This window comes from Nerophis lumbriciformis, linkage group LG22 (assembly GCF_033978685.3).
Source record: "Nerophis lumbriciformis linkage group LG22, RoL_Nlum_v2.1, whole genome shotgun sequence".
Taxonomy (NCBI): domain Eukaryota; kingdom Metazoa; phylum Chordata; class Actinopteri; order Syngnathiformes; family Syngnathidae; genus Nerophis; species Nerophis lumbriciformis.
Window position 1 is genome coordinate 804,189 of NC_084569.2, and position 27,312 is coordinate 831,500.

General features: G+C 42.9%; 1 protein-coding gene across 1 annotated transcript in view; it reads left to right on the forward strand.

Moving 5' to 3' along the window:
- Nucleotides 1-2,079: 2,079 nt before the first annotated feature.
- Nucleotides 2,080-27,312, forward strand: part of LOC140679753 (putative short-chain dehydrogenase/reductase family 42E member 2) — a 51,164-nt gene continuing 25,931 nt past the window's right edge. Inside the window, exons 1-7 of the mRNA XM_072915802.1 lie at nucleotides 2,080-2,296; nucleotides 2,370-2,507; nucleotides 7,342-7,735; nucleotides 11,704-11,799; nucleotides 21,341-21,398; nucleotides 21,466-21,584; nucleotides 24,900-24,975. Coding sequence (XP_072771903.1) covers nucleotides 7,349-7,735; nucleotides 11,704-11,799; nucleotides 21,341-21,398; nucleotides 21,466-21,584; nucleotides 24,900-24,975 — 736 coding nt within the window. The 5' untranslated portion in view covers nucleotides 2,080-2,296; nucleotides 2,370-2,507; nucleotides 7,342-7,348. The remainder of the gene's footprint in view (nucleotides 2,297-2,369; nucleotides 2,508-7,341; nucleotides 7,736-11,703; nucleotides 11,800-21,340; nucleotides 21,399-21,465; nucleotides 21,585-24,899; nucleotides 24,976-27,312) is intronic.

A 27,312-nucleotide genomic window follows, 5' to 3' on the forward strand; every position in this document is an offset into this window, starting at 1 on the left:
GTCGTCAGAACGACAAACTGAAAAGAATGAACTTAAATACTATGGACATGATTAGTGAAAGCAGGTGCGTGACTCAAAACGTGAAACAGGTGCGTGATGTGACAGGTGAAAACTAATGGGTTGCTATGGTGACAATCAAGAGTGCACGATGAGTCCAAACGTGGAACAGGTGAAACTAATGGGGTAATCATGGAAACAAGACAAGGGAGTGAAAAGACAGAAACTAAAGAGTCCTATAACTAAACAAAACATGACTTAAAACAAAACATGATTACACAGACATGACAGTTAATAAGTTAAAGGTGTTTAAAGATAATACAAGCATGTTTAACACATATAGATTCCTTTCTTTCATGAAGACAAGAATATAAGTTGGTGTATTACCTGATTCTGATGACTTGCATTGATTGGAATCAGACAGTAGTGCTAATAATGTCCGCATTTTCGAATGGAGGAGAAAAAAAGTCCTCCTTTCTGTCCAATACCACATGAAAGTGGTTGGTTTTTGGCATCTTATTTGTCCAGCTTCCGTACTCCTTTGTATGCACTTTACAAGAAATACATTGTCTGCAAACTCCGTAGCTTGCTAGCTTGTGCACGCCAGCTTTCTGAGACTCTTATTTTGTTAGCGCAACTGTGCAACTGTGCAGTCGGTCTTTGGAGTTTTGACGACAGGTACGGCGCCAGAGTCTGTTGAAATAAAGTGTTTCTCGCCTTCCAGTCGGTCATTTTAATGAGCTGGCAGCAGCCAGCGTCATCTCAGAAGACCCTCGGGTGCCGTGAATGTCAATCAAGTGACGTCATAGTGAAGATTTATGATCGCTCATTTTTAGGACTATTTTTTTAATGCCTGGCTGGTGATCGACTGACACACCCTCCGAGATCGACCGGTAGCTCGCGATCGACGTAATGAGCACCCCTGATCAATATGATATTAATACATATGCATATATTAATAGATATACAAATACAAATGTTATATACAAGTAAATAAATAATTTGTATAAATAAACGCGTATTTGTAAATATATTTTTGAGATTTGAAAATACATACAAATAAAATGTATAAATATAAAAATGTGACATACAAATAAATCAAGAATTTGTAAAAATAAACATGTATTTGTAAATATGTTTTTGAGATCCATCCATCCATCTATTTTCTACCGCTTGTCCTTTTGAGATTTGAATATAAATATGCTTGATTTGAATATACAGTAAATATGCTTGATTTTGTATTTTTACTTGTATTGAATTTGCATAAGTGGATTGCTTTTTTTTGTTGCTTTTGTGTCGATGAGACATTCGTCCCACAAACCAGATGCACAAATAAATTTGACCTACACACTTCCCTGAACAACCAGCAGAGGGCACTGCAGCCAGAGCGGTCTGGGTCACAGACATGGTCAGACACTGGCGAGCCAATCAGAGGCACGCTAGGGGCGGGGGGTCATATGATGATTGATATATGATGATGATTTGACACACATTGCACTGATAAGAGATCAGTATCTACACAGGGCCCAAGGTCATTAAACGGCATTGATACAATAAAATAAGCAACTAGCACAGTCTTTCAGATTAACTGGATGAATTAGCATTAGCTAATACAACGCTAACTTTAGCAAGCTCAGGCCCGTTGTGCGTTCTCTCTGTAAAGACGTGGATTGTTTTTGTGTGCAGAGAACTCCGGGCATTTTGCATATAATGCTCTGTGACCCAGACCGCTCTGGCTGCAGTGCCCTCTGCTGGTTGTTCAGGGGAGTGTGTAGGTCACATTTATTTGTGCATCTGGTTTGTGGGAGGAATGTCTCATCGACACAAAAGCAAAAAAGCGATACACATATGCAAATACAAAATCAAGCAATCAAATCTCAAAAATATATTTACAAATACACATTTATTTATACTAATGCTTGATTTATTTATATGTCACATTTTTATATTTATACATTTTATTTGTATATATTTTCAAACCTCAAAAATATATTTACAAATATGCGTTTATTTATACAAATTATTTATTTATTTGTATTTGTATATTTATTAATATATGCATATGTAGTAATATCATATTGATATATATAAATTGATGTGAGACAATTCTACTTCCATACAGGTGGGCCTCCATCGAGCCGACATCTGCCTGGAGACCGATAAACGCGCAAAAGTATCATTTATTGGTAAAATATCATCCATCTAGCACTAAAGTTGTTGTCTCCTAAATAAAACAAGATGCTTGTGTTTACAACTTTGCAGAGGACGAGTCTCCTGCCAGTCAGCCGTCATGTCACAGGTGGAAATGTTGCATCATTTAACCTTCAAGACCAGCTCTTTTTTTCCTGACACCCTTTTTTTCCCCCCTGCAGAAATCAGACCCATCAAAGAGGTTGCGCGTTGTTTTCATGCATTACGGTCGTAGGTCTTCCAGGTGGAGGTGCAGGTATTGTGCAGGTGAGATGCAAAAGACAACTGCACCAGGATGTAACGACTGCAGTAACAGCTTGGTAAGTTCATCTGTAAATAAAGGTTTTCTCTACATTTAGTAATTATACTACTTGAATGTTTTTTGTAGAATTTTAAGTCAAGATAAATGCTATTATGACGTCCGCACACTTGCTTATTTGTTTCATTGTTTTTATTAGCGTGGATGTTGTATTTTATTTTATTGGATTATTCCAATTATTGTCATTCTAGACCCCTGTCAGGTCATATCTCCCTATTAGGGTTGTCCCCATACCAATATTTTGGTACCGGTACCAAAATGTATTGCGATTCTTTTCTAAATAACGGGCACCACTAAATTGCATTATTGGCTTTATTTTAACAAAAAATGTTAGTGTACATGAAACATATGTTTATTATTGCAAGTTTGTCCTTAAATAAAATAGTGAACATACTAGACAACTTGTCTTTTAGTAGTAAGTAAACAAACAAAGACTCCTAATTAGTCGTATGCAGTAACATATTGTGTCATTTATACACCTATTATTTTGTACACATTATGAGGGACAAACTGTAAAAATGGATTATTAATCTACTTGTTCATTTACTGTTAATATCTGCTTATTTTCTGTTTTAACATGTTCTATCTACACTTCTGTTAAAATGTAATAATCACTTTTTCTTCTCTTCTCTGATACTTTACATTAGTTTTGGATGATACCACACATTTAGGTATGGATGTGATACCAAGTAGTTACAGGATCATACAATACAATATAATACCTAATAAAGCAATAATAATATGGTTAAAAAATACTGATGTAAAGGGTAGGTGTCGCCCTCTTTTCTGTTTGAACATGTTCTATCTACACTTCTGTTAAAATGTAATCGTCACTTATTCTTCTCTTCTCTGATACTTTGCATTAGTTTTGGATGATACCACACATTTAGGTATCGATCCGATACCAAGTAGTTACAGGATCATACATTGGTCATATTCAAAGTCCTCATGTGTCCAGGGACGTATTTACTGACTTTATAAACATTATATAAATAAAAACAAAAATGGAAAAAGATTTTGTGATTAGGGGTGTAACGGTACACATAAATTTGGGTTCGGTACGTACCTCGGTTTAGAGGCCACGATTCGGTTAATTTTCGGTACAGTAAGAAAACAACAAAATATAATTTTTTGGGTTATTTACCAAATTTGTAAACAATGGCTTTATCCTTTTAACATAATTCTGCCCACGTTAATCAACATTAAACTGCCTCAAGTTGTTGCTCAGATTAAATAAAATGACAAAACTTTTCTTCTACATATAAAAAGTGCAACATCAAACAGTTTCAAGTAAGGGTGTAACGGTACACAAAAATTTCGGTTCGGTACGTACCTCGGTTTAGAGGTCACGGTTCGGTTCATTTTCGGTACAGTAAGAAAACAACAAAATATACATTTTTGGCTTATTTATTTACCAAATTTGCAAAATCTTCCACCAAAAATATTTTTCTTAGTGTAATATTTGATGTGAAGTAATGGGACATACTTGCCAACCTTGAGACCTCCGATTTCGGGAGGTAGGGGGTGGGGGGCGCGGTCGGGGGTGGGGCGGGGGGCGTGGTTAAGATATATATATATAAGAAATACTTGACTATCAGTGAATTCTAGCTATATACATATATATATATATATATATATATATATATATATATATATATATATATACAAGAAATACTTGAATTTCAGTGTTCATTTATTTACACATATACACACAAATAACACTCATCTACTCATTGTTGAGTTAAGGGTTGAATTGTCCATCCTTGTTCTATTCTCTCTCACTATTTCAGAACACACACATTATACAAATATACATTATAAAATCAATAAGAAAACGGTAGTTCTAATTTGGGAGTCTGAATTAGGATCAGAAGTTCCTATATAAACATTGTGTACGCACGTCTCCTTTTTGTATTGATTACTGCAGCTGTGCACTGGATTCATTCACAAATACAAACTACAACTCACAAACACTTTAGAGTTAGGCTCCACCATCAGAATGTGTACTTAAACTTATAAAGATCACATGGATATTATTCAGTGAGTTGATTCACCAAAACTAACCTGTTATACAGGAGGAAAAAGCACACAGGACGTTTCAATTGTTCACAGACTGGTCGCGCTCATCAGAATGACAAGACACTACCGGTCTGCAGGTGATAGCATTCAATTGGGAAGAAACGCCCTACTGCCCCCTACTGACCAATGTGAATACTGATAAATGTGTAATGACAGCTCCAAAAACGAATTCAAACCACAAAATAAAATAAATAAATCAACACAAAAATGTGACACATTATGGGTGGGTCACATATGCATGTACAGTAGATGGCAGTATTGTCCTGTTTAAAAGTGTCACAACATTGCTGTTTACGGCAGACGAACTGCTTTACTGTAGACGAAAACTTGACTGCTGTTGTTGTGTGTTGTTACCGCGCTGGGAGGACGTTAATGAAACTGCCTAACAATAAACACACATAAGAAACCTCGATCATTAGCTGTTTATATTGTGGGAAAGCGGATGTGAGAACAGGCTGTCAACAGTCACTCAGGTCCGCATGGAGCTGGAGGGGGCGTGGCCTCCAGCTCCGCCTGAATTTCGGGAGATTTTCGGGAGAAAATTTGTCCCGGGAGGTTTTCGGGAGAGGCGCTGAATTTCGGGAGTCTCCCGGAAAATCCGGGAGGGTTGGCAAGTATGTAATGGGAACCTTGGATAGGTCAATAATTCATAATAACATTGATTTTGATTCAATATTATGTTTTGAGCAATGACAGTTTGAAAGAAAGAAAAACAGCTTTGTTTTATTAGTCAACATTGCAACTTTTTATAAATTACATTTAACCTTTAAGCTTTTTTATTTCACTTTTGTTATGTTGTTGTTTATTTTAATAGTATTTTTTAGAATGTGCCGTGGGCCTTTAAAACATTAGCTGTGGGCCGCAAATGGCCTCCGGGGCACACTTTTGACACCCCTGCTATAGATAATAAAAAATTAAATGTGATAAATCTATGGATAAAAAGCAGAGCCTGGCGACGCATGCGCGTTTATCATAACTCTCTCTCTCTCTCTGTCTCTGCCCCTCCCTCACCAATGCTGCTGTTTGTTTTGTTTTTAACCCCTTCTTAACCCTGAACGTACATTGAAAATACACGCAACCCTAACTCAAAATGCCGGACATTTGAGGCATTTAAGAAACTCCGCCCTGACAGCCCCGCAAAAGAGGACATGTCCGGTGAAAAGAGGACGTATGGTCAGTCTATCCTAGCCCGTTAGCTGCTAGCATGCTGTGTGTTGTGCCTCGGTGTGCATTGTTTACACAACGTGCGTTACGCTACTTAATATGTCCGTGTGGAAACTCGTTCGGTACACCTCCGAACCGAACCAGAACCCCCTTACCGAAACGGTTCAATACAAATACACGTACCGTTACACCCCTACTTGTGATGCTAAAAAAATATCAATGTAATCATAGTAGTATCGACTACCGTATTTTTCGGACTATAAGTCGCAGTTTTTTTCATAGTTTGGCCGGGCTCCAGTGCGACTTATATATGTTCTTTTCCTTCTTTATTGTGCTTATTTGGCAGGTGCGACTTATACTCCGAAAAATACGGTAGATACTAGAGATGCGCGGTTTGCGGACACAACCGCGGAGTCTGCGGATTATCCGCGGGTCGGGCGGTTGAAATAAAAAAAAAAAAAGATTTTATCCGCGGGTCGGGTCAGGTCGGGCGATTGAAAAAAAAAAAAAAAAAGATTTTAAATAGATTCAGGCGGGTGGCAGTTAAACCAATTGGGAAATATATATACATAGTTAAATGTTGTTACCCACATACGAAAAACGAGCAGGCACCTGCAGCATATGCCACAACAGAAGAAGAAGAAACAAAAGAGATGGCAACGCCGGCAGCAAACGTGGTACGCGACAAACTAAAAAAGGGAATACTAAAGACCAGGGGAAAAAAAGGCCAGAAAAGTTCAGCGTGGACTCGTTTTTATGAGGTAAATCAGGATGATAGTAATGCTGGCTACGTGATTTGCAAGAGCTGCGACGCTGTTTATGTCTACGACAGTCACAAAACCGGGACATCTAACATGGTGCATCACATTTGTGCAAAACCCCGAACCTCCACAAACACCCTGAGCATGAGCAGTTTCGTCCGCCGTGATCCCAGAAGAGTGCCACAGGATGTTAAAACAAGATAGAACGCAGCTGCCTGCAGCAGTTTGAGTGGCGCGAGCGCGCTTGGAGGTGCGCTCTGCGCGGCTCCCAGATGATTGCGCACTGGTGTGCGTCTGGGCCGTGACAGCGTGGCACGCATTGAATGTCTCTGCTACATTGGATCAGTCTCCTTTCTTTAACAGGCAAAAGCTTTATAACCTCACTAATGCCTTGCATCGTCTATATTAGATATATAACAACGGGCGGGTGCGGTTTTGATTAAATGTTAGTTCGGGTGGATGGCGGATGGTTGACGACTTTTGTGATGCGGTTGCGGATTAAATAATTGCCTATCCGCGAATCTCTAGTAGATACGCTCCTGCACTTGGTATCATTACAGTGGATGTCCAGTGTACTAGTTTTTGTAGAGAACAGGGACTAACGTTTATTGATAATTGGCCCTCTTTCTGGGGCAAACCGGGCTTGCTGATGAGGGATGGCCTTCACCTAACCGGGAAAGCGCCATCACTCTTTGCACATAACATTTCTGGTAGAATAATACATAACTCACATAAACGTGAAACTGATAAACATTATTGATGAGAGAATATTATGAATATTAACTAGGGGAAAGTATGCTTGATCCATATTGTATTCCTATTTCAATGCAGGGTGTCAATGGAGCTGTGTGGCCCCAACACCAGTGAGCGTGGAGGCTCCTTCTACCAGGTGAAGCAGCTTCCCTGCCATGCTGTCTCCCAGTGCCGCCTTCAGGCCAGCGGGCCACCTCCTTCCCCTCACACCCAATCCTTTTCCTCTTGGCTCAACCACGCGTCCTCGTCCCCGCGACACCGGGTAAATGGAGCCATGACGTCCGCCTGCAGCAGCCCAGAGTGCGTGGCCTCCAAAGTGGGTTCCTCCGCAGGGAAGGTGCTGGTGACGGGAGGCGGGGGATACTTTGGCTTCAGGCTGGGGAGGACACTGGCCAGTCAGGGGATGTCTGTCATCCTCCTAGACATGAGGAAGCCTCCACATGACATCCCCGATGGAGCCATCTTCTATCAGGTACAGCTCACAAAATACTTCATTCTGTACTGTGTTTTTGGACCCTAGGGCGCACCGGATTATCATGCGCACCGCAGATGAGCGGGTCTATTCAGGTCTTTTTTCATATGAAAGGGGCACCGCAATATAAAGGGGTCATATTAGGATTTTTTTTCTACATTTAAAACTAGAGATGTCCGATAATATCGGCCTGCTTTAAAATGTAATATCGGAAATTATCGGTATGGTTTTTTTTTTATTATCGGTATCGTTTTTTTTTTTTTTATTAAATCAACATAAAAAACACAAGATACACTTACAATTAGTGCACCAACCCAAAAAACCTCCCTCCCCCATTTACACTCATTCACACAAAAGGGTTGTTTCTTTCTGTTATTAATATTGTGGTTCCTACATTATATATCAATATATATCAATACAGTCTGCAAGGGATACAGTCCGTAAGCACACATGATTGTGCGTGCTGCTGCTCCACTAATAGTACTAACCTTTAACACTTCATTTTACTCATTTTCATGCATTACTAGTTCCTATGTACCGTATTTTCCGCACCATAAGGCGCCCTGGGTTAAAAGCCGCGCCTTCAATGAACGGCATATTTCAAAACTTTGTCCACCTATAAGCCGCCCGGTGTTGTAAGCCGCATCTAACTGCGCTAAAGGGAATGGAAAAAAAACAGTCAGATAGGTCAGTCAAACTTTAATAATATATTAAAAACCAGCGTTCTAACAACTCTGTTCACTCCCAAAATGTATGCAAATGTGCAATCACAAACATACGTATATCAACATGGACAGAGCTGCATGAAAAAAGCCACCCGGCCTCTTCGCGTAAACTTAAACTTACCTTAACCACTCGCTCATCTTTTCTTCATCCATCCCTTCGAGTTAGCTTTTATGATGACGCCGGCTGGAAAGGTCTCTTTTGGCAAGGTCTTCCTTTTGAATATCACCATGGGTGGAAGTTTCTGGCCATTAGCATGGCAAGCTAGAACCACAGTGAAGGATGACTTCTCATTCCCTGTGGTGCGAATATTCACCGTACGTGCTCCCGTTGTATCCACAGTGCGGTTCACAGGAATATCAGTTGCTGTGAAATAGTAATCCGTGTGCGGATGGAGAGATTGCGTCTTTTCATGAACCGGATCCCTGACGCTTAGTAGGAGCCATTTTGTGGTCTTTACAGATGTAAACACACAAAGGAAATGAAACGTACGGTATATCCGCGCGCTTTTTCTTCTTCTACGCGGGCGGGTGGTTGCTTACAGTAGAAGAAGAAGCGCTTCCTGTTCTATGGGGGCGGGTGCTTACCTTGGCGGTTGCTTGCGTAGAAGAAGAAGCGCTTCCTGTTCTACCGGGAAAAAAGATGGCGGCTGTTTACCGAAGTTGCGAGATCGAAACTTTATGAAAATGAATCGTAATATTAATCCATATATAAAGCGCACCGGGTTAAAAGCCGCACTGTCAGCTTTTGAGTAAATTTGTGGTTTTTAGGTGCGGCTAATAGTGCGGAAAATACGGTACCCGAATGTACTCGAATGATTGAACAAAATAAATGTTTTTAAGCTAAATTATTGATAAACACAGTTTATGTATAATAATTTACATAAAACCGCGAGTAATGAATAAAGTTTTCATCAATTAATATATTCTGGAGACATACCCTCATCCGCGCTCTTTTCCTGAAAGCTGATCTGTCCAGTTTTGGAGTTGATGTCAGCAGGCCAGGGAAGCTAGGGTCGATATTCTTCTCTTGATCATCTTCGGTGGCATAAGGGACGGTGTGAGCCAAGACATCCAGGGGGTTTAGCTCGCTCGTCTGCGGGAACAAACTGCCGCCATTGCTTGCCGTGCTAGCGAGGTCCTTTGTCCCTGAATTGCTCACACACTCCGGCAGATTCAATGGGGGTCTGGCGGCAGATTTCTTTGACTTTATGGTTGGAAATGCATCTGCTTTGAGTGTCGCAGGATATCCACACATTCTTGCCATCTCTGTCGTAGCATAGCTTTCGTGGGTAAAGTGTGCGGAACAAACGTCCAATTTCTTGCCACTTTGGCATCTTTGGGCCACTGGTGCAACTTGAATCCGTCCCTGTTGGTGTTGTTGCACCCTCCGACAACACACCGACGAAAGTGAGAAAATGGCGGATTGCTTCACCGCTTCCCACCTACAGCTTTCTTCTTTGCTGTCTCCATTGTTCATTGAACAAATTGCAAAAGATTCACCAACACAGATGTCCACAATACTGTGGAATTTTGCGATGAAAACAGACGACTTAATAGCTGGCCACCATGCTGTCCTCTACAATCCGTGACGTCACGCGCTGACGTCATCATACCGAGACGTTTTCAGCAGGATATTTCGCGGGAAATTTAAAATTGCACTTTAGTAAGCTAACCCGGCCGTATTGGCATGTGTTGCAATGTTAAGATTTCATCATTGATATATAAACTATCAGACTGCGTGGTCGGTAGTAGTGGCTTTCAGTAGGCCTTGAAAAAGTCCCGATTTGGAGTTGTTTATTGATTATCTCCCAATGAAATTCAGTAAAACTACGCACACAAAGGAAAGTACATTAGAATAAACATCAAAACATGTTAAGTAAACAATACAGTTTGGTGTAAGCAACAAAAAAACACACAGGTTAATGTGCTAATGCTAACATAAAGTGGACAAGCAAATGGAAATGAGCATTGTGATTGTGTTTAACTTGTACAAATGATTAAAGGGGAACATTATCACAATTTCAGAAGGGTTAAAACCATTAAAAATCAGTTCCCAGTGGCTTATTTTATTTTTTGAAGTTTTTTTCAAAATTTTACCCATCATGCAATATCCCTAAAAAAAGCTTCAAAGTGCCTGATTTTAACCATCGTTATATACACCCGTCCATTTTCCTGTGACGTCACATAGTGATGCCAACACAAACAAACATGGCGGAAAGAACAGCAAGCTATAGCGACATTAGCTCGGATTCAGACTCGGATTTCAGCGGCTTAAGCGATTCAACAGATTACGCATGTATTGAAATGGATGGTTGTAGTGTGGAGGCAGGTAGCGAAAACCAAATTGAAGAAGAAACTGAAGCTATTGAGCCATATCGGTTTGAACCGTATGCAAGCGAAACCGACACGACAGCCAGCGACACGGGAGAAAGCGAGGACCAATTCGGCGATCGCCTTCTAACCAACGATTGCTATGTGTTTGTTTGGCATTAAAGGAAACTAACAACTATGAACTAGGTTTACAGCATATGAAATACATTTGGCAACAACATGCACTTTGAGAGTGCAGACAGCCCAATTTCCATCAATTAATATATTCTGTAGACATACCCTCATCCGCTCTCTTTTCCTGAAAGCTGATCTGTCCAGTTTAAACAAACTGCCGCCATTGCTTGCCGTGCTACCGAGGTCCTTTGTCCCTGAATTGCTCACACACTCCGGCAGATTCAATGGGGGTCTGGCGGCAGATTTCTTTGACTTTATGGTTGGAAATGCATCTGCTTTGAGTGTCGCAGGATATCCACACATTCTTGCCATCTCTGTCGTAGCATAGCTTTCGTGGGTAAAGTGCGCGGAACAAACGTCCAATTTCTTGCCACTTTGGCATCTTTGGGCCACTGGTGCAACTTGAATCCGTCCCTGTTGGTGTCGTTACACCCTCCGACAACACACCGACGAGGCATGATGTCTCCAAGGTACGGAAAACAGTCGAAAAAACGGAAAATAACAGAGCTGATTTGACTCGGTGTTTGAGAAAATGGCGGATTGCTTCTCCGAGAGCGAATAATAGAAAGGCGTTTAATTCGCCAAAATTCACCCATTTAGAGTTGGGAAATCGGTTAAAAAAATATATGGTCTTTTTTTCTGCAACATCAAGGTATATATTGACGCTTACATAGGTCTGGTGATAATGTTCCCCTTTAAAATCACCTGACGGTCATTTGTCTTCTTTTGTTCCTGCAGAAGGACATCCGGGACTACTCGTCCCTCTTTGACTTGTGTGATGGCGTGGACTGCATCTTCCACTCTGCAGCGTACGGCATGTCCGGCCCAGAACAGGTGACTTTTGGCACATGTCAACATCACTCATTTCATGTCTAATTATCAAGACATGAACACACCTCATTACCATTCTTTTTTCAACTCTAGATATGATAATACCCATAGAGGGCTTAAAGGTGTGACGTGGAAAGGCAATGCATCATGGGTTGTACTGCATTGTGACAGCATCTTTACATTGAGCTCAATGCAAGACTGTTTGTTTTTCCTTAGAAAGTTCCAAATAGGGTAGCGCAGTTGTTAGCGCTTGTGCCTCACAGCGAAAAGGTCCTGGGTTTGATTCCCAGGCTTTTTTGCATGTTCTCTCTGGGTACACTGCAAAAAGTCAGTGTTCAAAAACAAGGGGAAAAAAAAAGACAAAAATGAGGGGTATTTTATTTGAACTAAGCAAGATGATCTGCCAATAGAACAAGAACATTTGGCTTGTCAAGACTTTCCAAAACAAGTAAACTTAGCTAACCTCAATGAACCCAAAAATAGCTTAAAATAAGTATATTCTCACTAATAACAAGTGCACTTTTCTTGGTAGAAAAAAAAGACATTTTTGCTCAATATTTAGAAAAATATTCTTAAATGAAGTAAATGCTACACTGTAGAGATGCGCGGTTTGCGGACACAACCGCGGAGTCCGCAGATTATCCGCGGATCGGGCGGTTGAAATAAAAAAAAATTAGATTTTAAATAGATTCAGGCGGGTGGCAGTTAAACCAATTTGGAAATATATATACATAGTTAAATGTTGTTACCCACATACGAAAAACGAGCAGGCACCTGCAGCATATGCCACAACAGAAGAAAAAAAAAAAGAGATGGACACTTTTACGGAGCGGAGAAGGGACGCCTCGCCGGGGTCCGGGACCGAGGCCCCTTCCCCCGAGAGGGCCCCACCGGGAGCCGTAGCTGAGGCGATCCGCGAGAAGGGCCCGACGCACGTCCAGGGTCACCACCGCGCCCACCGCACCGACACCCCGCCTCGTCCGCCTTCGCCGCGGCCGGCGTCACGCGCAGCAGGTAAGCAGCTTACCTGCCCGCCACCGCTGTTGCCGGGGGCGCGTAACAGGGGTCACTCCGCGCGCAGTGCGCTCCCGAAAGGGGTGGGGCTCACCCTGGTTGATATAGACAGCAGGACGGTGGCCATGGAAGTCGGAACCCGCTAAGGAGTGTGTAACAACCCACCTGCCGAATCAACTAGCCCTGAAAATGGATGGCGCTGGAGCGTCGGGCCCATACCCGGCCGTCGCCGGCAGCGAGAGCCGCGAGGGCTAGGCCGCGACGAGTAGGATGGCCGCCGCGGTGCGCGCTGAAGCCTCGGGCGCGAGCCCGGGTGGAGCCGCCGCTGGTGCGAGGGACATCGCACCTCCACGCGCTTGGAGGTGCGCTCAGCGCGGCTCCCAGATGATTGCGCACTGGTGTGCGTCTGGGCCGTGACAGCGTGGCACGCATTGAATGTCTGTGCTGCATTGGATCAGTCTCCTTTCTTTAACAGGCAAAAGCTTTATAACCTCACTAATGCCTTGCATCGTCTATATTAGATATATAACAACGGGCGGGTGCGGGGGGGTGCGGTTCTGATTAAATGTTAGATCGGGTGGATGGCGGATGGTTGACGACTTTCTGATGCGGTTGCGGATGAAATAATTGCCTATCCGCGCATCTCTACTATACTGCAAAAAGATTTTATGTTAGTCTTTTACTGTATTTTCTGCACTATAAGGCGCACCGGATTATAAGGCGCACCTTCAATGAATGGCCTATTTTAAAACTGTGTTCATATATAAGGCGCACCGCATTATAAGGCGCATAGAATAGATGCTACAGTAGAGGCTGGGGTTCCGAGACCTGTTGTGGCTCAATGTTGGTCCATATATAAAGCGCACCGGATTATAAGGCCCACTGTCAGCTTTTGAGAAAATTGGAGATTTTTAGGTGCGCCTTATAGTGCGGAAAATACGGTACTTGTTTTAAGGGTTTTGGTCCTAAATGATCTCAGTAAGATATTACAGCTTGTTGCTGATATTTTAAGACCTAAAACATGCTTGAAACTAGAATATCAAGTGTTGCAAAGCTGTGTCATCAACACTCACAAGTATAAAACTACTTTTTTTAAGTAATCATTTCTTATTTCAAGCATGTAAAAAAAAAATCATGACTTCAACACAATTGTGTCTCATAATTAAAACAGATGACAGCCAAATGGACTTTGCTGTTTTATTTTCAATGAAACAATAGAAAATAGGTACTCATATAGTAGTACAGTTGACACAGTACAGTAAACTGACAGTTAATATTTAAACATTTAACATTTTAAACAAATTTTGAACAGAAATAGTTCATGCACATTCAGATAAATTCTTCAAAATTACAATTAAAACATTTTGGCCGGGGGCCGGGCTGTATATATGCGCACTAATTGACTGAAAGAGCACACACTTGGCGCGATGATGTCATGTTATCCATGGAAAAATGCATTTTTAGACAATATGATTTGCCTGAGCGGCTAGGAGACCCCGAGAGTAACAAGCGCTTGCCTTGTTGCCTTTCCATTAAGAACAATAAACTAGTTTTTAGTATAAGTTTGTTGGTTTCAAGAAATGTAATGCCGAGCGCATATCATTATGTCAAGATAATGGCACTACACTGCAAAAAGTTAGTGCCTTTCCATTTTTCTTAATGGAAAGGCAACAAGGCAAGCGCTTGTTACTCTCGGGGTCTCCTAGCCGCTCAGGCAAATCATATTGTCTAAAAATGCATTTTTCCATGGATAACATGACATCATCGCGCCAAGTGTGTGCTCTTTCAGTCAATTAGTGCGCATATATACAGCCCGGCCCCCGGCCAAATTTTTTTTAATTGTAATTTTGAGGAATTTATCTGAATGTGCATGAACTATTTCTGTTCAAAATTGTTAGAAATGTTAAATGTTAACTGTCAGTTTATTGTACTGTGTCAACTGTACTACTATATGAGTACCTATTTTCTATTGTTTCATTGAAAATAAAACAGCAAAGTCCATTTGGCTGTCATCTGTTTTAATTATGAGACACAATTGTGTCAAAGTCATGATTTTTTATTTCATGCTTGAAATAAGAAATGATGACTTTAAAAAAGTAGTTTTATACTTGTGAGTGTTGATGACACAGCTTTGCAACACTTGATATTCTAGTTTCAAGCATGTTTTACTCAATATAGGTCATCACATCTCAGCAACAAGCTGTAATATCTTACTGAGATCATTTAGGACCAAAACACTTAAAACAAGTAAAACACTCTAACATAAAATCTTATGTATGGCCGTGCAAGTCCTATGATGCCCAAAATGTCCATAACACACCCAGCCAAGTCCCACGGGGAGGGGGAATAAAAGTTGGAAAAGTCGTCAAAAGTTCCCAACAATGTTCAAAATACCTACCCAGGTTCAAGTCCCACAAGTCCCGCCACCGGACGGAATGCCCAAAATGTCCAAAACGCGGCCAGCAAAGTCCCACGGGAAGGCGGGGAGATAAGTGAGAAAAGTCGGTAAAATGTTGAAAAATCACACCCGGGTTCGAGTGCCACAAGTCTTAAGACTCCATGTGGGACTCCAACCTGGGTAGGTATTTTGAACATTTTTGGGACTTTTGACGACTTTTCCAACTTTAATCCCCCCTCCCCGTGGGACTGGGCTGGGTGTGTTATGGACATTTTGGGCATCCCGGGACTTGCACGGCCGGCGGCGGGACTTGTGGGACTGGAACCTGGGTAGGTATTTTGAACATTTTTGGGGACTTTTGATGACTTTTCTCACTTTTCTCCCCCACTTCCCGTGGGACTTTGCTGGGTGCGTTTTGGACATTGTTTGCATCCCGGGACTTGTGCGGCCGGCGGCGGGACTCGTGGGACTGGAACCCGGGGTGGTATTTTGGACACAATTGGGACTTTTAACCATTTTGGCCGCCTTTTCCCCTCTTCTTCCCCGCCTTCCTGTGCACCATTTCTGGGTGTGTTTTGGACATTTGGACAAAAATAGTTTCAAGCATGTTTTACTCAATATAGGTCATCAAATCTCAGCAACAAGCTGTAATATCTTACTGAGATCATTTAGGACCAAAACACTTAAAACAAGTAAAACACTCGAACATAAAATCTTATGTATGGCCGCGCAAGTCCTATGATGCCCAAAATGTCCATAACACACCCAGCCAAGTCCCACGGGGAGGGGGGGTAAAAGTTGGAAAAGTCGTCAAAAGTTCCCAAAAATGTTCAAAATACCTACCCAGGTTAACGCGCCCAGCAAAGTCCCACGGGAAGGCGGGGAGAAAAGAGAGAAAAGTCTGTAAAATGTTGAAAAATCACACCCGGGTTCAAGTGCCACAAGTCTTAAGACTCCATGTGGGACTCCAACCTGGGTAGGTATTTTGAACATTTTTGGGACTTTTGCCGACTTTTCCAACTTTTATTCCCCCTCCCCGTGGGACTCAGCTGGGTGTGTTACGGACATTTTGGGCATCCCGGGCGCGGCCGGCGGCGGGACTTGTGGGACTGGAACCTGGGTAGGTATTTTGAACATTTTTGGGGACTTTTCACGACTTTTCTCACTTTTCTCCCCCACTTCCCGTGGGACTTTGCTGGGTGCGTTTTGGACATTGTTTGCATCCCGGGACTTGTGCGGCCGGCGGCGGGACTCGTGGGACTGGAACCCGGGGAGGTATTTTGGACACAATTGGGACTTTTGACCATTTTGGTCGCCGTTTCCCCTCTTCTTCCCCGCCTTCCTGTGCACCGTTGCTGGGTGTGTTTTGAACATTTGGACACAAAATTATTTCAAGCATGTTTTACTCAATATAGGTTATCACATCTCAGCAACAAGCTGTAATATCTTACTGAGATCATTTAGGACCAAAACACTTAAAACAAGTAAAACACTCTAACATAAAATCTGCTTAGTGAGAAGAATTATCTTATCAGACAGAAAATAAGCAAATATCACCCTTATTTGACATATTTCATCTTACTTAGATTTCACTTTTTGCAGTGTGTTTTGATAACTCTGTTCTTCCTTTTTGTTGGCAGCTGAGGAAAAAGCAGGTGGAGTCAGTCAATGTGGGCGGGACCAATAATGTCTGACCAAAACACTTAAAACAAGTAAAACACTCTAACATAAAATCTTATGTATGGCCGCGTAAGTCCTATGATGCCCAAAATGTCCATAACACACCCAGCCAAGTCCCACAGGTAGGGGGGGTAAAAGTTGGAAAAGTCGTCAAAAGTTCCCAAAAATGTTCAAAATACCTACCCAGGTTAAAATGTCCAAAACGCGCCCAGCAAAGTCCCACGGGAAGACGAGGAGAAAAGTGAGAAAAGTCGGTAAAATGTTGAAAAATCACACCCGGGTTCGAGTGCCACAAGTCTTAAGACTCCATGTGGGACTCCAACCTGGGTAGGTATTTTCAACATTTTTGGGACTTTTGCCGACTTTTCCAACTTTTATCCCCCCCTCCCCGTGGGACTGGGCTGGGTGTGTTATGGACATTTTGGGCATCCTGGGACTTGCGCGGCCGGCGGCGGGACTTGTGGGACTGGAACCTGGGTAGATATTTTGAACATTTTTGGGGACTTTTGACGACTTTTCTCACTTTTCTCCCCCACTTCCCGTGGGACTTTGCTGGGTGCGTTTTGGGCATTGTTTTCATCCCGGGACTTGTGCGGCCGGCGGCGGGACACGTGGGACTGGAACCGGGGGAGGTATTTTGGACACAATTGGGACTTTTGACCATTTTGGTCGCCGTTTCCCCTCTTCTTCCCCGCCTTCCTGTGCACCGTTCCAGTCCCACAAGTCTCGCCGCCGGCCGCGCAAGTCCCGGGATGCCAAAAATGTCCATAAAACACCCAGCCCAGTCCCACGGTGAGGGGGGATTAAATTTGGAAAAGTCGGCAAAAGTCCCAAAAACGTTCAAAATACCTACCCAGGTTGGAGTCCCACATGGAGTCTTAAGACTTGTGGCACTCGAACCCGGGTGTGATTTTTCAACATTTTACCGACTTTTCTCACTTTTCTCCCCGCCTTCCCGTGGGACTTTGCTGGCCGCGTTTTGGACATTTTGGGCATCTCGGGACTTGCACGGCCGGCGGCGGGACGACTTTTCTCACTTTTCTCCCCCACTTCCCGTGGGACTTTGCTGGGTGCGTTTTGGACATTGTTTGCATCCTGGGACTTGTGCGGCCGGCGGCGGGACTCGTGGGACTGGAACCCGGGGTGGTATTTTGGACACAATTGGGACTTTTAACCATTTTGGCCGCCTTTTCCCCTCTTCTTCCCCGCCTTCCTGTGCACCATTTCTGGGTGTGTTTTGGATATTTGGACAAAAATAGTTTCAAGCATGTTTTACTCAATATAGGTCATCAAATCTCAGCAACAAGCTGTAATATCTTACTGAGATCATTTAGGACCAAAACACTTAAAACAAGTAAAACACTCGAACATAAAATCTTATGTATGGCCGCGCAAGTCCTATGATGCCCAAAATGTCCATAACACACCCAGCCAAGTCCCACGGGGAGGGGGGTAAAAGTTGGAAAAGTCGTCAAAAGTTCCCAAAAATGTTCAAAATACCTACCCAGGTTAACGCGCCCAGCAAAGTCCCACGGGAAGGCGGGGAGAAAAGTGACAAAAATTCGGTAAAATGTTGAAAAATCACACCCGGGTTCGAGTGCCACAAGTCTTAAGACTCCATGTGGGACTCCAACCTGGGTAGGTATTTTGAACATTTTTGGGACTTTTGCCGACTTTTCCAACTTTTATCCCCCCTCCCCGTGGGACTCAGCTGGGTGTGTTATGGACATTTTGGGCATCCCGGGCGCGGCCGGCGGCGGGACTTGTGGGACTGGAACCTGGGTAGGTATTTTGAACATTTTTGGGGACTTTTGCTGACTTTTCTCACTTTTCTCCCCCACTTCCCGTGGGACTTTGCTGGGTGCGTTTTGGACATTGTTTGCATCCCGGGACTTGTGCGGCCGGCGGCGGGACTCGTGGGACTGGAACCCGGGGAGGTATTTTGGACACAATTGGGACTTTTGACCATTTTGGTCGCCGTTTCCCCTCTTCTTCCCCGCCTTCCTGTGCACCGTTGCTGGGTGTGTTTTGAACATTTGGACACAAAATTATTTCAAGCATGTTTTACTCAATATAGGTTATCACATCTCAGCAACAAGCTGTAATATCTTACTGAGATCATTTAGGACCAAAACACTTAAAACAAGTAAAACACTCTAACATAAAATCTTATGTATGGCCGTGCAAGTCCTATGATGCCCAAAATGTCCTTAACACACCCAGCCAAGTCCCACAGGGAGGGGGGGGGTAAAAGTTGGAAAAGTCGTCAAAATTTCCCAACAATGTTCAAAATACCTACCCAGGTTCGAGTCCCACAAGTCCCGCCGCCGGCCGTGCAAGTCCCGGGATGCCCAAAATGTCCAAAACGCGCCGAGCAAAGTCCCACGGGAAGGCGGGGAGAAAAGTGAGAAAAGTCGGTAAAATGTTGAAAAATCACACCCGGGTTCGAGTGCCACAAGTCTTAAGACTCCATGTGGGACTCCAACCTGGGTAGGTATTTTGAATATTTTTGGGACTTTTGACAACTTTTCCAACTTTAATCCCCCCTCCCCGTGGGACTGGGCTGGGTGTGTTATGGACATTGTGGGCATCCCGGGACTTGCGCGGCCGGCGGCGGGACTTTTGGGACTGGAACCTGGGTAGATATTTTGAACATTTTTGGGGACTTTTCACGACTTTTCTCACTTTTCTCCCCCACTTCCCGCGGGACTTTGCTGGGTGCGTTTTGGACGGGCGGCGGAACTCGTGGGACTGGAACCCGGGGAGGTATTTTGGACACAATTGGGACTTTTGACCATTTTGGTCGCCGTTTCCCCTCTTCTTCCCCGCCTTCCTGTGCACCGTTGCTGGGTGTGTTTTGGACATTTGGACAAAAATAATTTCAAGCATGTTTTACTCAATATAGGTTATCACATCTCAGCAACAAGCTGTAATATCTTACTGAGATCATTTAGGAGCAAAACACTTAAAACAAGTAAAACACTCTAACATAAAATCTTATGTATGGCCGCGTAAGTCCTATGATGCCCAAAATGTCCATAACACACCCAGCCAAGTCCCACGGGTAGGGGGGGTAAAAGTTGGAAAAGTCGTCAAAAGTTCCCAAAAATGTTCAAAATACCTACCCAGGTTAAAATGTCCAAAACGCGCCCAGCAAAGTCCCACGGGAAGACGAGGAGAAAAGTGAGAAAAGTCGGTAAAATGTTGAAAAATCACACCCGGGTTCGAGTGCCACAAGTCTTAAGACTCCATGTGGGACTCCAACCTGGGTAGGTATTTTCAACATTTTTGGGACTTTTGCCGACTTTTCCAACTTTTATCCCCCCCTCCCCGTGGGACTGGGCTGGGTGTGTTATGGACATTTTGGGCATCCCGAGACTTGCGCGGCCGGCGGCGGGACTTGTGGGACTGGAACCTGGGTAGATATTTTGAACATTTTTGGGGACTTTTGACGACTTTTCTCACTTTTCTCCCCTACTTCCCGTGGGACTTTGCTGGGTGCGTTTTGGACATTGTTTGCATCCCGGGACTTGTGCGGCCGGCGGCGGGACTCATGGGACTGGAACCCGGGGAGGTATTTTGGACACAATTGGGACTTTTGACCATTTTGGTCGCCGTTTCCCCTCTTCTTCCCCGCCTTCCTGTGCACCGTTCCAGTCCCACAAGTCTCGCCGCCGGCCGCGCAAGTCCCGGGATGCCAAAAATGTCCATAAAACACCCAGCCCAGTCCCACGGGGAGGGGGGATTAAAGTTGGAAAAGTCGGCAAAAGTCCCAAAAACGTTCAAAATACCTACCCAGGTTGGAGTCCCACATGGAGTCTTAAGACTTGTGGCACTCGAACCCGGGTGTGATTTTTCAACATTTTAACGACTTTTCTCACTTTTCCCCCCGCCTTCCCGTGGGACTTTGCTGGCCGCGTTTTGGACATTTTGGGCATCCCGGGACTTGCACCGCCGGCGGCGGGACGACTTTTCTCACTTTTCTCCCCCACTTCCCGTGGGACTTTGCTGGGTGCGTTTTGGACATTGTTTGCATCCCGGGACTTGTGCGGCCGGCGGCGAGACTCGTGGGACTGGAACCCGGGGAGGTATTTTGGACACAATTGGGACTTTTCACCATTTTGGTCGCCGTTTCCCCTCTTCTTCCCCGGCTTCCTGTGCACCGTTGCTGGGTGTGTTTTGGACATTTGGACAAAAATAATTTCAAGCATGTTTTACTCAATATAGGTCATCACATCTCAGCAACAAGCTGTAATATCTTACTGAGATCATTTAGGACCAAAACACTTAAAACAAGTAAAACACTCTAACATCAAATCTGCTTAGTGAGAAGAATGATCTTATCAGACAGAAAATAAGCAAATATCACCCTTATGTGACTTATTTCATCTTACTTAGATTTCACTTTTTGCAGTGTGTTTTGATAACTCTGTTCTTCCTTTTTGTTGGCAGCTGAGGAAAAAGCAGGTGGAGTCAGTCAATGTGGGCGGGACCAATAATGTCATAAATGGTAAGAATGGGTGCAGTGAATGTGAAGTGTCTGGTTCATCATGTGGAGCAATCATTGTGTCTCTCAGTGTGCAAAGAAAGGAGCGTCCCCCGCCTGGTGTACACCAGCACCATCAACGCAGTCTTTGTGGGAGAGCCAATTGAGGACGGCGACGAGGCCTCCGTCCCCTCTGTGCCCCCCGACATGGTCAGAATTCACCTCACACTGCAAAAAGTGAAATCTAAGTAAGATGAAATATGTCAAATAAGGGTGATATTTGCTTATTATGCTTATGCTGATAAGATCATTCTTCTCACTAAGCAGATTTTATGTTAGAGTCTTTTACTTGTTTTAAATGTTTTGCTCCTAAATAGAGGTGTCCGATAATATCGGCAGGCCGATATTATCGGACAATAAATGTGTTAAAATGTAATATCGGAAATTATCAGTATCGTTTTTTTATTATCGGTATCGTTTTTTTTAATTAAATCAACATAAAAAACACAAGATACACTTACAATTAGTGCACCAACCCAAAAAAGCTCCCTCCCCCATTTACACTCATTGTTGTTTCTTTCTGTTATTAATATTGTGGTTCCTACATTATATATCAATATATATCAATACAGTCTGCAAGGGATACAGTCCGTAAGCACACATGATGGACTCTTACTCTTACTGTTATGTTGGATCCACTATGGACTGGACTCTCACTATTATGTTAGATCCACTATGGACTGGACTCTCACAATATTATGTTAGATCCACTATGGACTGGACTCTCACACTATTATGTTAGATCCACTATGGACTGGACTCACACTATTATGTTAGATCCACTATGGACTGGACTCTCACTATTATGTTAGATCCACTATGGACTGGACTCTCACAATATTATGTTAGATCCACTATGGACTGGACTCTCACACTATTATGTTAGATCCACTATGGACTGGACTCTCACACTATTATGTTAGATCCACTATGGACTGGACTCTCACAATATTATGTTAGATCCACTATGGACTGGACTCTCACACTATTATGTTAGATCCACTATGGACTGGACTCTCACACTATTATGTTAGATCCACTATAGACTGGACTCTCACTATTATGTTAGATCCACTATGGACTGGACTCTCAGAATATTATGTTAGATCCACTATGGACTGGACTCTCACAATATTATGTTAGATCCACTATGGACTGGACTCTCACAATATTATGTTAGATCCACTATGGACTGGACTCTCACACTATTATGTTAGATCCACTATGGACTGGACTCTCACACTATTATGTTAGATCCACTATAGACTGGACTCTCACTATTATGTTAGATCCACTATGGACTGGACTCTCAGAATATTATGTTAGATCCACTATGGACTGGACTCTCACAATATTATGTTAGATCCACTATGGACTGGACTCTCACAATATTATGTTAGATCCACTATGGACTGGACTCTCACACTATTATGTTAGATCCACTATGGACTGGACTCTCACTATTATGTTAGATCCACTATAGACTGGACTCTCACTATTATGTTAGATCCACTAAGGACTGGACTCTCAGAATATTATGTTAGATCCACTATGGACTGGACTCTCACACTATTATGTTAGATCCACTATGGACTGTACTCTCACACTATTATGTTAGATCCACTATGGACTGGACTCTCACTATTATGTTAGATCCACTATGGACTGGACTCTCACTATTATGTTAGATCTACTATGGACTGTACTCTCACTATTATGTTAGATCCACTATGGACTGGACTTTCACAATATTATGTTAGATCCACTATGGACTGGACTTTCACAATATTATGTTAGATCCACTATGGACTGGACTTTCACAATATTATGTTAGACCCACTCGACATCCATTGCTTTCGGAAATAGTTCCTCAAATTCCTCAAAATTTCAAATAAAACATTTTTGGCCGGGGGCCGGGCTGTATATATGTGCACTAATTGACTGAAAGAGCACGCACTTGGCGCGATGATGTCATGTTATCCATGGAAAAATGCATTTTTAGACAATATGATTTGCCTGAGCGGCTAGGAGACCCCGAGAGTAACAAGCGCGTGCCTTGTTGCCTTTCCATTAAGAACAATAAATTAGTTTTTAGTATAAGTTTGTTGGTTTCAAGAAATATAATATCATTATGTCAAGATAATGGCACTAGCATTTACTTCATTTAAGAATATTTTTCAACATTTTTCAGCAAAAAGGTCTCATTTTTTTTTTTCTACCAAGAAAAGTGCACTTGTTATTAGTGAGAATATACTTATTTTAAGGTATTTTTGGGTTCATTGAGTTTAGCTAATTTGACTTGTTTTGGAAAGTCTTGACAAGCCAACTTTTCTTGTTCTATTGGCACATACTTGCCAACCTTGAGACCTCCAATTTCGGGAGGTGGGGGCCGGGGGGGCGTGGTCGGGGGTGGGGCGGGGGGCGTGGTTAAGATAGATATATATATAAGAAATACTTGACTTTCAGTGAATTCTAGCTATATATATATATATAAATAAATAAAAGAAATACTTGAATTTCAGTGTTCATTTATTTACACATATACACACACATAACACGTATCTACTCATTGTTGAGTTAAGGGTTGAATTGTCCATCCTTGTTCTATTCTCTGTCACTATTTCAGAACACACACATTATACAAATATACATTATAAAATCAATAAGAAAACGGGAGCTCTAATTTGGGAGTCTGAATTAGGATCAGAAGTTCCTATATAAACATTGCGCACTCACGTCGCCTTTTTGTATTGATTACTGCAGCTGTGCACTGGATTCATTCACAAATACAAACTACAACTCACAAACACTTTAGAGTTAGGCTCCACCATCAGAATGTGTACTTAAACTTATAAAGATCACATGGATATTATTCAGTGAGTTGATTCACCAAAACTAACCTGTTATACAGGAGGAAAAAGCACACAGGACGTTTCAATTGTTCACAGACTGGTCGCGCTCATCAGAATGACAAGACACTTCCGGTCTGCAGGTGATAGCATTCAATTGGGAAGAAACGCCCTACTGCCCCCTACTGACCAATGTGAATACTGATAAATGTGTAACGACAGCTCCAAAAACGAATTCAAACCACAAAATAAACTAAATAAATCAACACAAAAATGTGACACATTATGGGTGGGTCACATGTGCATGTACAACAGGCTGTCAACACGTCACTCAGGTCCGCATGGAGCTGGAGGGGGCGTGGCCTCCAGCTCCGCCTGAATTTCGGGAGATTTTCGGGAGAAAATTTGTCCCGGGAGGTTTTCGGGAGAGGCGCTGAATTTCGGTAGTCTCCCGGACAATCCGGGAGGGTTGGCAAGTATGTAATGGCAGATCATTTTGCTTAGTTCAAGTAAAATACCCCTCATTTTTGTATTTTTGTTTTTTGTTTTTGAACACTGACTTTTTGCAGTGCAGGTGTCATGCAACTGTGTGTGCTCATCAGTTTGTCTCTTCCAGCACATGGATCACTACTCCAGGACGAAGGCTATGGCGGAGCAGATGGTGCTCTCGGCCAACAGGTGCTCCCTCAAAGGTGCGTCAGGTAACGAGTTGCAGTAGAAACGTCAATGGGAGCCATAAATATCCACGTGAGGAGTTTGGTAGTGCAGTTGTAGCCACAATATTAAATGACATGTTGTATTGGATGTCCTGACTTTGTACGTAGACTGCATGGAGTCTTCTGTATCACAAAGAGACTTTAGTTACATCATGTTTGCATCAACAGGTGTAAAGCCTTCCCTTTCCTTGCGACGCAACCCTACACCTTATCAGCACTCGCCTCCTTATAAATTCAATCAAGCTTAGAGCCTTCAGGTTAAAGATCATGTGCCAGCCTCGGGAGTTCACATTTTCCACCGCCTTAGCTGATTTAACCTGTTCTTGGGTAGATTAGGAGAGTTTTGCACCCAAATGGTTCAATTTAATTGTCGATTTTGTGGCAAATTTACAAACCCCGTTTCCATATGAGTTGGGAAATTGTGTTAGATGTAAATATAAACGGAATACAATGATTCATTTTCAACCCATATTCAGTTGAATATGCTACAAAGACAACATATTTGATGTTCAAACTCATAAACTTTTTTTTTTTTTTTGCAAATAATCATTAACTTTAGAATTTGATGCCAGCAACACCATCAATCAATCAATCAATCTTTATTCATATAGCCCTAAATCACAAGTGTCCCAAAGGGCTGCACAAGCCACAACAACATCCTCGGCACAAAGCCCACATACGGGCAAGGAAAAACTCACCCCAGTGGGACGTCGATGTGAATGACTATGAGAAACCTTGGAGAGGACCGCATATGTGGGTAACCCCCCCCCTCTAGGGGAGACCGAAAGCAATGGATGTTGAGTGGGTCTGACATAATAGTGTGAGAGTCCAGTCCATAGTGGATCCAACATAATAGTAAGAGTCCAGTCCATAGTGGGGCCAGCAGGACACCATCCCGAGCGGAGACGGGTCAGCAGCGCAGAGATGTTCCCAGCCGATGCACAGGCGAGCGGTCCACCCCCCGGGTCCCGACTCTGGACAGCCAGCACTTCATCCATGGCCACCGGACCTGTGCCCCCCCCTCAAGGAAAAGGGGAGCAGAGTAGAAAAGAAAAGAAACGGCAGATCAACTGGTCTAACAGGGGGGCTATTTAAAGGCTAGAGTATACAAATGAGTTTTAAGATGGGACTTAAATGCTTCTACTGAGGTAGCATCTCTAATTGTTACCGGGAGGGCATTCCATAGTACTGGAGCCCCAATAGAAAACGCTCTATAGCCCGCAGACTTTTTTTGGGCTCTGGGAATCACTAATAAGCCGGAGTTCTTTGAACGCAGATTTCTTGCCGGGACATATGGTACAATGCAATCGACAAGATAGGACGGAGCTAGACCGTGTAGTATTTTATACGTAAGTAGTAAAACCTTAAAGTCACATCTTAAGTGCACAGGAAGCCAGTGCAGGTGAGCCAGTATAGGTATATATATATATGTATATATGTATATAAAGGTATATACAGTATAGGCGTAATATGATCAAACTTTCTTGTTCTTGTCAAAAGTCTAGCAGCCGCATTTTGTACCAACTGTAATCTTTTAATGCTAGACATAGGGAGACCCCAAAATAATAGGTTACAGTAGTCGAGACGAGACGTAACGAACGCATGAATAATGATCTCAGCGTCGCTAGTGGATAAAATAGAACGAATTTTAGCGATATTACGGAGATGAAAGAAGGCCGTTTTAGTAACACTCTTAATGTGTGATTCAAACGAGAGAGTCACTCGTGACAAAGAAGTTGGCAAAGGTGGCAATAGATACTGATAAAGTTGAGGAATGCTCATCATAGACTTATTTGGAACATCCCACAGGTGAGCAGGCTAATTGGGAACAGGTGGGTGCCATGATTGGGTATAAAAGTAGATTCCATGAAATGCTCAGTCATTCACAAACAAGGATGGAGCGAGGGTCACCACTTTGTCAACAAATGCATGAGCAGGTTGTTGAACAGTTTAAGAAAAACCTTTCTCAACCAGCTATTGCACGGAATTTAGGGATTCGTAATATCATCAAAAGGTTCAGAGAATCTGGAGAAATCCCTGCACGTAAGCAGCTAAGCCTGTGACCTTCCATCCCTCAGGCTGTACTGCATCAACAAGCGACATCAGTGTGTAAAGGATATCACCACATGGGCTCAGGAACACTTCAGAAACCCGCTGTCAGTAACTACAGTTGGTCGCTACATCTGTAAGTGCAAGTTAAAACTCTCCTATGCAAGGCGAAAACCGTTTATCAACAACACCCAGAAACGCCGTCGGCTTCGCTGGGCCTGAGCTCATCTAAGATGGACTGATACAAAGTGGAAAAGTGTTCTG